This window comes from Pituophis catenifer, unplaced genomic scaffold (assembly GCF_029215685.1).
Source record: "Pituophis catenifer annectens isolate HBS135680 unplaced genomic scaffold, rPitCat1.0.hap2 SCAF_17, whole genome shotgun sequence".
NCBI classification, from domain to species: domain Eukaryota; kingdom Metazoa; phylum Chordata; class Lepidosauria; order Squamata; family Colubridae; genus Pituophis; species Pituophis catenifer.
In genome coordinates this window covers 2,142,921-2,158,698 of record NW_027256897.1, presented here as the reverse complement: position 1 = coordinate 2,158,698, position 15,778 = coordinate 2,142,921, and the positions used below count along the sequence as shown (strand labels likewise).

The 15,778-nt window shown below is 48.1% G+C and overlaps 1 protein-coding gene and 1 non-coding gene across 2 annotated transcripts in view; both read right to left on the bottom strand.

The window, feature by feature from the left end:
- The window catches only part of PRRC2B (proline rich coiled-coil 2B), a 68,847-nt gene that overhangs the window by 28,966 nt on the left and 24,103 nt on the right, over positions 1–15,778 (bottom strand). The window contains 15 exon segments of the mRNA XM_070955686.1: positions 1,266–1,347; positions 1,841–1,932; positions 2,933–3,109; positions 3,406–3,631; positions 4,660–4,783; positions 5,232–5,333; positions 6,705–6,897; positions 7,211–7,363; positions 8,140–8,226; positions 8,508–8,702; positions 9,827–10,015; positions 11,452–11,534; positions 12,220–12,361; positions 13,614–13,759; positions 14,543–14,721. Of these exon segments, the coding sequence (XP_070811787.1) occupies positions 1,266–1,347; positions 1,841–1,932; positions 2,933–3,109; positions 3,406–3,631; positions 4,660–4,783; positions 5,232–5,333; positions 6,705–6,897; positions 7,211–7,363; positions 8,140–8,226; positions 8,508–8,702; positions 9,827–10,015; positions 11,452–11,534; positions 12,220–12,361; positions 13,614–13,759; positions 14,543–14,721 (2,170 nt within the window).
- LOC139325899 (small nucleolar RNA SNORD62) lies at positions 5,504–5,590 on the bottom strand. The gene has a single exon (XR_011601120.1). It is a non-coding gene; the product is annotated as a small nucleolar RNA SNORD62 (small nucleolar RNA).

Genomic DNA, 15,778 nt, shown 5'->3' with positions numbered 1-15,778 from the left:
GCTGCAAGTAAAGCATCTCAGCGTAAAGCATCTGGGAGCCATCCACGCCCCCCACCCTCCTCTCCCCCCGCCCCCGGGAGGCTGTCCAAGGGAAGGATGTGGGCTGCAAAGCCTCTCTCTCCCTCCCTCTCTCTCATTCTCTTGAGCAGGAGGACTAGTGGGCAACCTTCCGGGGGTGGGATGGGGGTGGGGGGTTCTAGAGCTTAGGCCTTGCTCTCCTCCACTTTGACAGCTTGAGGCTTGATGGCGCCTGTACGGGCTGGCTTCATCTGACCAGTGGAAGGAGCCTCCTGAAGTTTCACGGCTCCCAGGCTTTTGTTCTCATCCACTCGCTGTTTTGCCTGTCGGTCAAAGGGGGGAGGAGGAGGAGGAGGAAGAAAGGAGGAGGGAGGGAGGGAGGAGAAGAAGAAGAAGGGGAAGGGAAGAAGGAAGAGGAGTAGGGAAGGGGAAGAGAAGAGGGAAAGAGGAGAGAAGAGGGGAGGGGAAGAGAAGAGGGGAAGATGAGGAAAGGAGAGGAGAGAGAAGAGAAGAAGATGAGGAAAGGAGAGGAGGAGAGAGGAGAGGAGAGAGAAGAGAAGGGGGAAGAGGAGAGAAGAGAGGAGAGGAGAAGAGAAGAGGGGAAGAGGAGGAGAGGAGAAAAGAGGGGAAGAGGAGAGGAGAGAAGAGAAAGGGAGGGAAAGGAAAAAGAGACAGGTAAGTGAAGAGAGAAGGGGGAACAAGAGAAAGGGAAGAAGAATAGAAGGAAGAGAGAAGTGGAAGGGAAGAAAAGAAAGAGAAGAAGGAAGAAGAGAGGAAAGGGAGGAATGAGAGTAGAGGAGGAAAAAGGGAGAGAGAAGAGAAGAGAAAGGGAATGAAGGAAAGAAAGAAGGGAGAGAGAGAAGAAGGAAAGACACAATCAGGGCAAGATTATCTTGTGTTTCCTTCTCCTGCTCTCCCTGCTCCCAGGACTGAGTTGCCATTCCTCTCCCTTTCCATTCCTTCCTTCTCCAAGGGTATCCATTCCTCTGCAATCCTTCGCAGAGCTTCGCAGTGCACCGAGAGGCGGACGGAGAAGGACAGATTAAAGTCCCGGACCCTGCAACACCCAGAAGCTTCTCATGTCCCAGAATCCCCAGAAGGTCAGGAGACTAAGACCAAGTCAACCTTCTCCTGCGGCTATCAGCTCACTTCTCCTGGTGGGGAAAGTCAACATTGACGTGGCAAGCTCAGTTCTCCGGAAGGGAGCTGGGTGTAACCACCTCTTTAGGGCCCGTGTCCAACTTTACCTGTTGAATGTAATGCCTTTGTACAGAGCTCATGCCGACGGCCGATCCAGAGGACTTCCCACTGGGGCTGGCAGAACTGGGCCTGGGGAAAAAGGGGGAAGGAGATGGCGGTAGTGGCAGAAGGTAATAAGAAACGACGCAACACATAAACCATCGTTCAACGTCAAGAATGGACTCCGTTGGCACCAGCTTGGCGTGAAAACAATCAATGATCCTCAATTCTCCATGCATTTAATTCACAAGATAATTTAAATCAAGTTCTCAAGGTAACGCCTAGCTATTCATGGACTCTGCTTTAGGTCGCCACTACCGGTTCAAACCACCTGAATACCATTTCATGACCCAACTAGCTAAAATCATCAGTGCTAGTGTTGATGTTGCTGTAGCACTGATGATGTTACCTAGCTGGGTCATGAAATGTCTACCAGGAAACCCCCAGGCTCAGAGAGCGCCAAGGATCCCAGAGAGGAATTAGCCAGCTGGGGGGGATATTTGACCAACCGCTTTTTCTCTAAGAACCAGGAAAACCCGCCGCCTTCACCCCGGTCAAATAAATCCAAGCATTGAGTTTTCACCTGTAAGTATGAGAAGACGGAATGGGTCCCCCAGGCACGATGTTCTGTTTAGTGTCTGTAAAGGAGAATCCTTTGATTTCCATGTGAGAAGGCTAGAAGACAAAAATGAGGGGAGGGAAAAACCAGCTTAATTATTTGATCCTGCAGAAAAGGGGAAGTTAAGAGACATTTGGGCTATATATGTGTGTTATAAGCGGTTCAAAGGCTTTTTCTAAAAAAATAAAAGTTTGTGAATAGAATAGAATAGCATTCTTTATTGGCCAAGACTAAAGCGCTGTTAAGTAGCACCAGCTGCCTGCAATTACTGCAAGTTCGAATCTCACCAGGCTCAAGGTTGACTCAAGCCTTCCATCCTTCCGAGGTAGGTAAAATGAGGACCCGGTTTGTGGGGGCAATAAGCTGACTTTGTATAAAAAAAAAGAACACCACTTAGGGGGGCCCGAAAGCCCTACTAAGCAGGTATATACAAAAGTATGAAGGCTATTGCTTAACGCATTGTAAGCCGCCCTGAGTCTCCGGAAAAGGGCGGCATATAAATCGAACCAATAAATAAATAAATAAATAAATAAATAAATAAATAAATAAATAAATAAATAAATAAATAAATAAATAAATAAATAAATAAATAAATAAATAAATAAATAAATAAATAAATAAATAAATGTGATTGGACACACAAGGAATTTGTCTTTGGTGCATAGGCTCTCAGTGTACATAAAAGAAAAGATACATTCATCAAGAATCATAAGGTACAACACTTAATGATAGTCATAGGGAACAAATAAGCAATCAGGAAACAATATCAATATAAATCTTAAGGATCCAAGCAACAAAATTACAGTCATAAAGTGGAAGGAGATGGGTGGTGGCAACGATGAGAAGATTAAGCAGATTTAGTGAATAGTTTGACAGTGTTGAGGGAATTATTTGTTGAGCAGAGTGATGGCGTTCGGGGAAAAACTGTCCTTGTGTCTAGTTGTTCTGGTGTGCAGTGCTCTATAGTCTCGTCTTGAGGGTAGGAGTTGAAACAGTTTAGGTGTGCCAAATTCACACAGGGGTGCCCCCCACCCCCGAGAAAGAGTCACTACTTACCTCCCTGTTTGTAACCAGGGCAGACGGCTGGGAGTTGGGGGAGAGGATTCTGCGTGGGGCACCAACGGGGAGATTCTGTGCCTGGGGCAGGTGCATGGACTGGGATAATAAGAGAGGCTGCTGGCCAGATCCGTAACGGGCCATCGGAAGCTGGGACCCCGGGATTGACATCGTGAGCTGTGGGTAGATGGAGCAAGGAGGAGTCACTTGATGGATAGCAATTGGGTTTTTTTTTTCTGTAATTTTTAAGAAGTAAATCTATTCTCCAAAAAGGAATTCTGGGAGTGGAAGCCCGCCCCTCTTAAAGCATGCTGGTTGGGGAATTCTGGGAGTGGAAGTCCACAATTTCAAATTTGCCGAGGCTGAGAAATACTGTACTAGTTGCTACAACTGCGCTACTCCAGACCTTGCCCAACCACTGCTTAAATCGAAACTCTGAGGAAAACAGCCACAGTCGCAGGGCCCATCCAGACCTGCTGAAGCTGTGAGTCCATCATTTGGGATGCCTGGTTGATCTGACCCTCGTAAACCAGAGCTTGGCTGCCGTTTACAGGCTGGTAAGGGGTGCCCGACTGTGTCTTCACCATCTCCAATGGCTGCATCCCTGGAAAGGCGGAGTAGGGTGCCTTCAACGCTGTGCCTCCTGTCAAGACCATCGTGCTGGGCTGGGATAAGCTGGGATGCATGTAGACCTGAGACCTTGAGAGGAAAGCGGCGTATCAAGGGATGAAGAGAACGGAAGACGAGGAGGAGGAAGAGGAGGTGGAAGAAGAAGAGAAGGAGGAGGGGGAGGGGGAAGAGGAGGAAGAGGAGGAGAAGAGGGAGGAGAAGGAGAGGAAGAGGAGGAGAAGTGGGAGGAGAAGGAGGAGGAGGAGAAGAAGAAAGAAGGAGAGGAAGAGGAGGAAGGAGGAGGACGAGGAGGAGGAGGAGGAGGAGGAAGAAGAAGAAGAAGAAGAAGAAGAAGAAGAAGAAGAAGAAGAAGAAGAAGAAGAAGAAGAAGAAGAAGAAGAAGAAGAAGAAGAAGAAGAAGAAGAAGAAGAAGAAGAAGAATTTGACTGGAGAATGGGAATGGTGACTTCATTGGTGAAGCTAGGCCACTGAATAAGGACTCATCCTGTTACCTGAAGGGAGGGATGGAGCTAAAGAAGAAGAAGAAGAAGAAGAAGAAGAAGAAGAAGAAGAAGAAGAAGAAGAAGAAGAAGAAGAAGAAGAAGAAGAAGAAGAAGAAGAAGAAGAAGAAGAAGAAGAAGAAGAAGAAGAAGAAGAAGAAGAAGAAGAAGAAGAAGAATTTGACTGGAGAATGGGAATGGTGACTTCATTGGTGAAGCTAGGCCACTGAATAAGGACTCATCCTGTTACCTGAAGGGAGGGATGGAGCTAAAGAAGAAGAAGAAGAAGAAGAAGAAGAAGAAGAAGAAGAAGAAGAAGAAGAAGAAGAAGAAGAAGAAGAAGAAGAAGAAGAAGAAGAAGAAGAAGAAGAATTTGACTGGAGAATGGGAATGGTGACTTCATTGGTGAAGCTAGGCCACTGAATAAGGACTCATCCTGTTACCTGAAGGGAGGGATGGAGCTGAAGAAGAAGAAGAAGAAGAAGAAGAAGAAGAAGAAGAAGAAGAAGAAGAAGAAGAAGAAGAAGAAGAAGAAGAAGAAGAAGAATTTGACTGGAGAATGGGAATGGTGACTTCATTGGTGAAGCTAGGCCACTGAATAAGGACTCATCCTGTTACCTGAAGGGAGGGATGGAGCTATAGATCTCCTGGGACTGTGAAACTGGAAGGCCGCCCCTCAATCCGAGCTGAGCCTGGGCTTGCAATGAAGTGTGGAGGGAGAGCGGAATCTGCTGAGCGGCAGCTGCCTAAAAGAAGGAAAGAACAAAAACACCGAGGATGAAAGCAAAAGTAGGAAGGTCCCATCATCAAGGCCAACTTTAGATGGATGGACTTCGACCCAGAATCCTCAGCTGTGTCTATGCGGGTTGAGGAATTCTGGGCACTGAAGTCCACGCGTACGGAAGAGGCCTTTCCACTCCCAGAATTCTCAACTGTGGCTATCCTGTGGTTGAGGGATTCTGGGTGTTGAAGTCCACATTTGGGGAGCATCCAAGGCCACAGGCTTAAAGGACCTTTCCCCGCAAACCAACCAACGTCTCTCACACCTCCTAGAATTCAAGATCCTTGGAAAGTTTGAGTTCAAATTGGAGTCAAGTTGAAACGTTGCTCAAAGCATAACCCAAAGTTGATCGGTGGAGACGCAAGTCTTTGACACAGGACATATTCACACTCGCACACAAAGCAGTGACTTGCCTGTTGGTAGCCTTGTTGCTGAGGTATTGTCGGGGGAACAAGTCGCGGCTGGCTGGCAAACACGTGTCCATCTAAATACAGGGGTGTGATGTGGTTACCTAGAATGGGTGGGAAAAGAAGCGAGAGGTTAACTTTTTACAATGCGCTATTGCTTAGCGCATTATAAGCCGCCCTGAGTCTCCGGAGAAGGGCGGCATATAAATAATAAAAAAAAAACTTTGTCTCTCGTGATCTCCCTTCTGCTTAAAGATGGCCGCAGAACCAGGAGTCTCTCAGCCTTAGAATCTCTTCAAACACCCTTTGACTGACTGCACCGTCAGGGGTTCAGTAGGATCCATTGGAAACATCACAGAGACTACAGCAGGAAGCTTTCCACGTAGCTTGTACGAGCCCCTTCTGTTACACTAGGTGGAAATCATCATGGGATACAGTACCCAAAGACACTGTCTAGGGTACAGTCAGGTAAGAGACTACATAGCCTGCAGCTGGAGAGTGGGGGTGGGTGGGCAGGGCAAGAGGCTCAGAAGAGACCCTCCCTAGTTTCTCAGGCAATAAGGGTGACCGTGGGAGAATTATACTTCCAGACTTGCAAAATTCTCGTTGGAACTCAATTGTTGGGATGTATTTCTATGCAACAACTACAGTAGCATTCATCCAGTAGATGGCAGTGTTTACAAGTTTGGATCTAGGGTACATACTCTATGCCCATGATGGCGAACATATGGCACGCGTGCCATAGGTGGCACACGGAGTCATATCTGTGGGTACGTAAGCATTGCCCTAGCTCAACTCCAGCATGCATGCGCGCACCAGCTAACTGATTTTCGGGCCCACTGGAAGTCGGGAAACGGGCCGTTTCCGGCCTCCGGAGGGCCTTCGTGGGGGGTAGGGAAGACTGTTTTTGCCCTCCCCAGGCTCCAAGAAAACTTCTGGAGCCTGAAGAGGACAAAAAACAGGCCTTGCGGGCCCACTGGTAACCTTTTTGCTGTTGCGTGCCAAAAGTGGGGGAGCACAGGGAGGTCATGCACGCATGCGTGGGGGGGCATTGAATTATGGGTGTGGGCACATGCGCACGTGACCCCCCCCCCCGCGCGACTCTGCATTTAGCACGCGATGGCAAAAAAGTTAGCCATCACTGCTCTATGCTCTTTTGTTCTAAGTAGTTTCCCGTTTCCTGTTACAGTTAGATAACTGAGCAGTAAACCACATGGTGACTGTGTGGTGCTATATATATATAAACAGAATTTCTAACAATTCTGTTAACGTAGCCTACAATAAAGTAGAAGTAAAGTAGCAGCGATGAGACCCTAAGAGAAGCAGATGTTACCAATGAAAGACTAACTAGACAGCCATAAGCCAGGACTGATTCATTTTGGATTCCTAGAGAGAGCAACAGTTCGCAGGGCATGTCTTTACGAGTTCTTCCCACTTCCCACTACGAGTCTTTAAAAAAAAAATGGATGACACACCTGGAATCGAAGCAGAAGGTGCCACAGAGGCCACTGGCATCGGGGGGACAGAAACGCCCCCAAAGGAGCTGTAGCTGACCCCACTGGAAGCCCCAATGCTGGACGTAGGCTGAATGCCAGAGCCAACAACTCCGGGGGAGTTCTGTTCGGGAAGGCTGGGAGAATTTTCCCACGCCTTTCGGGCCGACTCCATCTGCAAGAGGACAAGGGGACAGGTATTAGCGCCGTAGCATCCAAAGGACGGGTCAGAAAGTCAGAAATAACATATATTTCACTCAGCAACAGAAATTTTTTCGCTCAATCTGAGGACTACCTTTATCTGGTTACCCTGTTTAAGGCCCTGGGGATGACAAATGAATGCTTTTAATGTATTTATTTATTTATTTATTTATTTACAGCTCGTATTTCTTGACTGCCCATCTTCCTCATGGGCAGTGATACCTGTCCATCAAAGATATGCCCCGCTGCCTTTTTTGTGAGTTATCCCCCTCCGCGAAAAAACTTACTTTAAGGGTGAGATCTGCTGTAGGGTAAGATATGTTTAAGCTGATGCAACGGGGAAGTTGGTGGTCTCGTCGAATAACAGGGAGGGATTGGGTTAATCCAGACTGTTGAAACATAGATGGGATATAATTAAATCTTGTTGGGTTTGCAGAATTCTGTAAGATTCGTGGAAAGAAAAAGACCCTCGGTTAACAGCAGCATTTTGATGGGAAACCTAACATACAATCAAAGAATTGGACAGAATTAACAGTGAGTAAAGAAGCAGGCTGGGAGATCAGTTCTTAAAGAGATTGCGGAGTAGCACACACATAAACACAGATGCGAAGCTCATGCAAATCACATTTTAAGCCGTGTGTAATTTCCCAAACTAGGGGGAAGATCTCCACCTGATTTCCAAAAGGAGGAGGAGGAGGAGGAGGAAGAAGGCAGAGGAGGAAGTAGAGAAGGAGAAGCTGGAAAAGGGGGAAGAATAAAATAAGCGCAGATGAAGAATCAAATAAGAGCAAGTAAGAAGGGGGAAATAACAAAGGGAAGAAGAAAACGACGAAGGAGGGGAAAGAGAGGAAAATGAAAGAAGAAAAAAGATGGGGGAAAGGAGGAAGGGGGTGGAAGTGGAGAAGGAAAAGTGAGAAAAAAAACCAGGAGGTGAAGAAAAAAGTGGGGGGGAGAGAAGAGGAAAACGGGAAGAAGAAAAAAGATGAAGAAAGGAAAGAGATGATGGAGAAGAAAAAGGGAGAGAGAGAGAGAGAGAGAGAGAAGAAGAGGCATAGTGGAAGATGGGAAAGGAAAAGAAAGCAGTAGAAGATGAAGGAAGAGAAAATGAAAGAAGAGAAAGAAAAGATTGAGGAGGAGGAAAAGGAAGAGGAAGAGGAGGAAGAAGAGAAGGCGAAGAGTGAAGAGAAGCAGCACACCAACCACGAAATATTCTTACGTTGCTGGCGAGCACGTTCTGTAATTTCGCAACCGGGTTGGCCGGGGTGCCAGGAGACGAGCCAGGAGGGAGACTGAAGTCCGAATCCTGCAACAAATTGGTCTCTTTTATTAATCAATCCTCCACACTGCAACTGGGTTTAACTGGGAAGCAAGGATGGTTAAACCTCCTAGTAGAGGAAGAGGTGTGTGGAGCAAATGGTTTGTTGCTCCTCCACACCCCCGAGGAGAATTGGGGCTGGACCCCACCTCAATGAAACCACGAAGAAGGGAACTGACCCTCTCAACTCGTGGCCCCAGGCCCTTCTCTGCGGAAGGAGGGAGGGAGACACCCAAGGAAAGGAAGAAGGGAGCACAAACCGTCCTCACTTTAGGGTTCACTCCGAATTCAATGGGCGGGACAGGGAGAACCGAATCGACGTGAATATCCACCCCACTGGTGGGGGCGATGTTGCCCTCCAGGCGCTCGGCCCCTTCCGAGCCTTTCCGGTTTTTCAAGGAGCGCTCGTTGCCGATGGGCCCCGGTTTGTGGTCCTTCGTTGGAGTCAGGGTTTGTTCCGAATCCTGGGCAAGAAGACAGAGAGGCTGAGATGGAGGGAGGGAGGGAGGGAGGGAAAAGAGGAGGAGGAGGAAGAGGAGGGAAAGGGATGGGAAAAGAGGGAGAGCAAGGAAGAGAGCGGGAGAAAGAGGAAAAGGTGGGAGAAGAAGAGTGGGAGAACGTGAAAAAGGGGAGGGACGGATGGGAAAAGAAAGAAAGGGAAGAGAGGCAGGGATAAAGGGGGGGAGGGAGGGAGGAAGGGAGGAGAAAAGAAGGGAAGAGGAGCAGGGATAAAGAGGAGAGAGGAGGGAAGGAGGATAAAGGGGAGAGAGCAGGGATAAAGGGGGAGAGAGGAGGGAAGGAAGGGAGGGAAGAATGGGAAAAGAAAAAAAGGGATGAGAGGCAGGGATAAAGGGGGAGGAAGGAAAGAAGGAAGGAAGGAAAGAAGGAAGGAAGGAAGGAGAAAAGAGAAGAGAAGCAGGGATAAAGGAGGGAGGGAGGGAGGAGGGAAGGGACGGTTGGGAAAAGAAAGAAAGGGATGAGAGGCAGGGATAAAGGGGGGAGGGAGGAAGGGAAGAAAGGAAGGAGAAAAAGGAAGAGAAGCAGGGATAAAGGAGGGAGGAGGGAAGGAAGGATGGGGAAAAAAAGAAATGGAAGAGAGGCAGGGATAAAGGGGGGGAGGGAGGAGGGAAAGGATGGAGGGACGGATGGGAAAAGAAAGAAAGGGAAGAGAGGCAGGGATAAAGAGGGAGGGAAGGAAGGAAGGAAACAGAGGCAGGAATAAAAGGAAATAAAGGATAAAGGAATATGTTTTTTGCTTCATTGTTAAGACAGCCAATAGGCCAAAACAGGATCCCAGATGAAAAAGTTCAGCCCTCCACATCTCCGCTTCCATCCTCACCTTCCATCCGTCCCCAATTTTAGAGAAACGCCTTTTGAATGCTCAAAGAACGGCACCGGGTTTTAAATCATTGGGTTCAGATAAAGCTTACCCATATTTCCCTCCCCCCCCTCACCTTAGAAGCCAGGGACTGAGCCATCCTGTCTTCCACCAGAGATCTGATAAGCCCAAGACGGAAGCCTTCCTTGGGTTCCTCCCGCCATCAATTAGAGCCAAGATTTGCTCCACAGGACTAGAAACACGGTTTACCTTTTTCTCCAACTGCTTCGAAGCCGGCTCTTTCGGCCCGTCTCCCTTGGCCTCGCCCAGCCCGCCTCCGCTCATCTCCTCCGGTTTGAGGGTGCCGTAGGGAGAACTGCGCTGGGAGGAGCTGGCCGAAGATTCCCGCGACTCCGCGCTCAGATCGATGCCGCTGTCTCCCTGGCTGCCTTTGAACCCCTGCGGGGAAGAGGGAGGGCCAGGGGAGTTGAGAGCGACCTTAGCTACGTCGGCCTTCACCGGAGAAACTGAACACGCAGCCAATTTTGAGACTGTTTTAACGTTTAAAATATTTAAATTAAAATTTAAAATAGCAAGAGCGCTAGCAGTTAAGGCTTCTGTACCGCTTCCCAGCCCTCTCTAAGCGGTTTACAGAGTCAGCCTCCAAAAATCTGGGTCCTCGTTTTACCCAACTCGGGAGGATGGAAGGATGAGGGAGGGAGGGAGGAAAGGAAAGAGGGAGGGAGGGAGGGAGGAAGGAAGGAAGGAAGGAAGGAAGGAAGGAAGGAAGGAAGGAAGGAAGGAAGGAAGAGCAATAGCACTTAGACTTATATACCGCTTTACAGTGCTATCACAGCCCTCTCTAGGCAGTTTACAGACTCAGCCTCTTGCCCCCAACAATCTAGGTCCTCGTTTTACCCACCTCGGGAGGATGGAAGGCTGAGGGAGGGAGGGAAGAAAGGAGGGAGGAAGGAAAGAAGGAATGGAGGGAGGAAAGGAAGGAAGGAAGGAAGGAGGGAGGAAGGAATCAATAGCACTTAGACTTACATACGGCTTCACAATTCTTTTATTTTATTTTGTTTTATTTATTTATTTATTATTTTACAGCCCTCTCTAAGCGGTTTACAGAGTCAGCCTCTTGCCCCCAACAATCTGGGTCCTCGTTTTACCCACCTCGGAAGGACGGAAGGACGAGTCGCCCTTCAGCCTGGTTAGAATCGAACTGCCAAAATTGCAGGCAGCCGGCAGTCAGCAGGAGTAGCCTGCAATACTGCGTTCTAACCACTGAGCCACCGCGGCTCTTAAAATAATTCTCTTTCCCACCGAATTCAATACTACAGGTAGTCCTCGACTTACAACAGTTTGTTTAGTGACCGTTTGAAGTTGCAAGGGCACTGAAAGAAGCAACCAATGACCGTTTTCATACTTATGACCTGCAGTGGTCAGGTGATCGAAATTCGGATGCTTGGCAACTGGTTCATATTTATGACGGTCACAGAGTCCGGGGTGGTGGTGGGGTTACGTGAACCCCTTTTGCGACCTTCTCACAAGCAAAGTCAACGGAGGGGAAACTAGATTCGTTTAATGACCGTGGCGAGAAAGGTCATAAAACGGGACAAAACCCATTGAACTTTGCTTAGCAACAGGAATCTGGGGCACAATTGTGATTTTAAGTCAAGGACGAAGCCAAATCTTAAAACGTTGTTATCCGATTTCTGATTTTGGTCGAACCTGAGCCGACTCGCGTGACGCATGTGCGAAAAAGGCAAAGGAGATCTTTGAGTCAGCGAAGAATTAAGCTTCGGAGACCCTGCTCTGATCGGCTGAGACCCTCCTGCCCCATCGTTATAAATCCTTGGCGCGTGCAAGAGAATGGCCCATCGGGCGCCACTGACCTCCGCAGAGCCGGACTCGTTAGCGATAAAGGTACCGATGGGTTTGTTCCAGGAATCGGGACCGGACGACTGAACGGACAGAGCTGTCAGAAAAGGAGAAAGACAAGATGACCTTTATGGACCCCTTTTTTTTTTCTGGGAACGCACTGGCATACATTAGAAAATGAAATTCTGATGCCCGCTCTCAAAATACATGCACACACGCATATATACCCATACACATATATGCACACAAATATACATACATATGTGCTCTCGCTTTCTCTCTCTACACACACACACACAAACACACACAAAGCTCTCTGAGCATGGTTGTTTTCTTTCTTGTTTCATGACCCACCTAGGTAACATCATCAGTGCTAAGAAGGAGCGGTGTGTGTGGGGAGGAGGAGGAGGAGGAGGAGATGACAGACAATGAGAAGGAGAAGGAGAAGAAGGACGACAACTGTGGGGTCCTTCTTGCTCTCTGAGCTTGGGTGTTTGCTTGCAAATATTTCCTGACCCCACTAGGTAACATCATCAGTGCTAGGAAGGAGCAGTATGTGTGGAGGGGGAGAAAAGGAGGAAGCAACAAAGAGGAGGAGGAAGAGGAGAAGGAGGAGGAAAAGGAAACAGAGAAAGAGTAGTAGTAGTAGGAGGAGGATGAGCCTGAGCCTGGCTGTTTTCTTGCAGGCGTTTCATAACCCATCAGAAAGATCCGATCGTTTGCACAGCGGCATCCGAGTTCAAACTTCCAAATGGCAGGAAGAGTTCCCGACTGGGTCTTACCTGCGCTGTTGGTCTCCCAAATCTCCGTCCCCAAGGTGTTTCGAGGCACCGAGACGTCCCCTTGTTCCAGGCACAGGCTGTTCTGTTTTTTGGCAAAGCGAGGTGGGATGCGCGACTGAAGGACGCGGCCTTTCGCCGGAGCCTATAAAATGAGGAAGAAAAAAAAAATTGCTGGAGTTAAGGATTCTTCCCAGATGCTGATTCTCTTCGTTCGGCGGAACCTATCCCTAAATCCTACTGATTCGGAGGCTGATTTAGGGGATGGTCTTCCTGTTGTCTAAGGGATGCGGCGGCTCAGTGGTTAAGATGCTGAGTTTGTCAATCGAAAGGTCGGCAGTTCGGCGGTTCGAATCCCGAGTGCCGCGTAATGGGGTGAGCTCCCGTGACTTATCCCAGCTTCTGCCAACCTAGCAGTTCGAAAGCAGGTTAAAAAATGCAAGTAGAAAAATAGGGACCCCCTTTGGTGGGAAGGGAACAGCGTTCCGTGCGCCTTTGGCGTTGAATCATGCCGGCCACATGACCACGGAGACGCCTTCGGACAGCACTGGCTCTTCGGCTTTGAAACGGAGATAAGCACCGCCCCCTAGAGTCGAGAACGACTAGCACGCGTGTGCGAGGGGAACCTTTACCCTTTACTCCTGCTGTCTCCATCTCATGCTTTTTGGGATGGAGATTTGGGGGCTCCTAGAGGGGTCCCCAAACTCTGTACCCTTAACCGTACCCCAAAATCCCAAATGCTGAATCTTGATGAAATTCCATTTTGGAATGTGCTTCTTTCTCGGGGGACCAATGCGGCCAGGCTCCGAAGAACACACAAAACAAGTGCCACAATTTTATGTGTGTGTAACATTGGCAAATATTTCCTCCCTGGCAATTAGGGCAATTTAATTTAATAATTTAAGGAGGCAATAATTGGAATTAGACTGGGCAAAAGGAATCCTGGAGACCTCCACATAAGAGAGGGAAAAAGAAAACTAAACTGTTGACACTCCCAAAAAAAGGACTCTTACAGGTAGTCCTTGACTTATGACCAATGATCGAGCCCAAAATGTCTGTTTGCTAAGCGAGACAGTTCTTAAGTGAATTTTGCTCCATTTTGCAACCTTTCTGGCCAGAGTTGTTAAGTGAATAACATGGTTGTTAAATGAATCTGGCTTTCCCCGATGACTTTGCTTGTCAGAAAATTCGCAAAAGGAGATCATGTGACACCGGCAACCCGTCATAAATATGAGTCAGTTGCCAAGTGTTCGAATTTTGATCCCATGGTGCCACGGTCATGTGTGTGAAAAACACATAAATTGGGGTGGTTTTTTTTCAGTGCTGTTATAACTTCAAACAGTCACTAAATGAATGATTGCAAGTCAAGGACTGCCTGCATTTCTGGTTTCTCTCACCTGTGCGGCTTGCTCTTTCTTCCTCCGTTCCTCTTCCAGCAGCCGTCGCTGTTTCTTCGTCAGGACCTCGATGAACCCTTCGCTGTTCATTGTCCCCACTTCCGTCTCTGCCCCGGGTCCTGAGCCACGGCTCTCCATCACACCATCTGCGCAGCGGCACACAAGCATTTGGACAAAGACTTAAGTTTTTAACACAAGTTCGAAACTTCCTGCTGGAAAGTGAATTTTCTCACGGCCCTTTAAGGCCGTGGGAATTTGGGCTTGGGAAGACTGTTTGATCTGGTGCTTTAAGGCACCGAGAAAGCAAGAGGAAGTGAGTTCAAGTCCTGCCTTAGTACGAAAGCCAGCTGGGTGACTTTGGGACAATCACCAGGAGAGTGGGAGTTCTAGTTTCATGTTAGGCATGGAAGTTGACTGGGTGATTTTAGTCCCATCACCAGGAGACGGTGAGTTCTAGTCCCATCTTAGCAATGAAAACCAGCTGGGTGACTTTGGGACAATCACCAGGAGAGTGGGAGTTCTAGTTTCATGTTAGGCATGGAAGTCGACTGGGTGATTTTAGTCCCATCACCAGGAGACGGTGAGTTCTAGTCCCATCTTAGCAATGAAAGCCACTGGGTGACTTTGGGCCAATCATCAGGAGACTATGAGTTGTAGTCCTGCCTTAGTACAAAAGCGAGCTGGATGACTTTGGGACAATCCCCAGGAGACGGTGAGTTCTAGTTCTGCCTTAGCATGATAGCCAGCTGGGAAAACAGGAGGAGGAAGGTGTGCTGGATATGTTCGCCGCCTTGTTTATAAAAATAACAAAGGCAGGATACAAATAAACAAAACAATAACGGGAAAATAATAACAACAACAACAACCACGGACTAACAAAACCTTGCAAATTTGAAGATTCTTTCAGCACAGCCCTCGAAGGGACTTACTTCTGTAGCTCATCTCGAATGGATTGACGGTCTCTGCCATCTCGTTGACCGCAGACTTCAGCTCCTTCTCTTGCCGTTTCTCCAGATTTTCGGCACCGTTCAGGTTGGAGTGAGACCCGTAAGCGGAACGGTTTTGTCCAGGACTGCCGTTATCAAGAACGCCGTTTTCTTCCGGTGATCTGCAGGGAAACAAATCTGGTTTCCGACTCAATGCAAAACGATTTCATGCGCAGATTCCTGCAGCGAGTAAGGAAGATGGTCCTGGCAGAAATAGCCCAAAAATGTTGCCAAGGCCAAAGGGGCAGAAGCATTTTTTTTTTTTAAAAAAAGTTCAGAACTATGAAATCACACGGGGAGTCCTCGAGTTGTAAGTCGTGACGACTACACATCGAAAGTGTTTTTCAACTTTTAAGATGTGTGGACTTCAACTCCCAGAATTCCCTAGTCAAGACTATGCTGGCTAGAGAATTCTGGAAATTGAAGTCCTCACCATCTCAAAGGTTGGATAATGAGCCACGGGGGAGCAGTGGTTAGACTGCAGTACTGCAGGTTATTTCTACTGCCTGCCGGCTGCCTGCAATTTGGCAGTTCGAATCTCACCAGGCTCAAGGTTGACTCAGCCTTCCATCCTTCCGAGGTGACTCAGATTGTTGGGAGCAAAAGGCTGACTCTGTAAACCGCTTAGAGAGGGCTGTAAAAGCACCGTTAAGCGGTATATAAGTCTAAGGGCTATTGCTTCCTTCCTTCCCTCCCTTTCTTCTTTCTCTCTCTCTCCCCCTCCCTTCTTTTCTCTCCCTCTCTTTTCTCCTTCCTTCCTTCCATCCGTCCGTCCGTCCCATGGTGGTGCAGTGGTTAGAATGCAGTATTGTTGACTGATTCTGCTCACTGCCAGCAGTTCGATCCCGACCGGCTCAAGGTTGACTGAGCCTTCCATCCTTCCGAGGTGGGTCACATAAGGACCCAGATTGTTGGGGGCAAGAGGCTGACTCCGTAAACAGCTTAGAAAGGGCTGTAAAGCAAAGTCTAAATGCTATTGCTATTATGATATTGTCTCTCTTTTCTTAAGGGGGGAACCAATGCTTCTGGTCAATGCTGGCTGGGGACTTCTGGGAGCTGAAATCTAAAAGTTTAGAAAGAGTGGTTTTGACTGTGAGGTCCATTCTGTATTCAAATATTGTCTCTGTTTTCTTAAGCGGAACCGGTGTTTCTCCACCTTAGTAACTTTGATATGTGTGT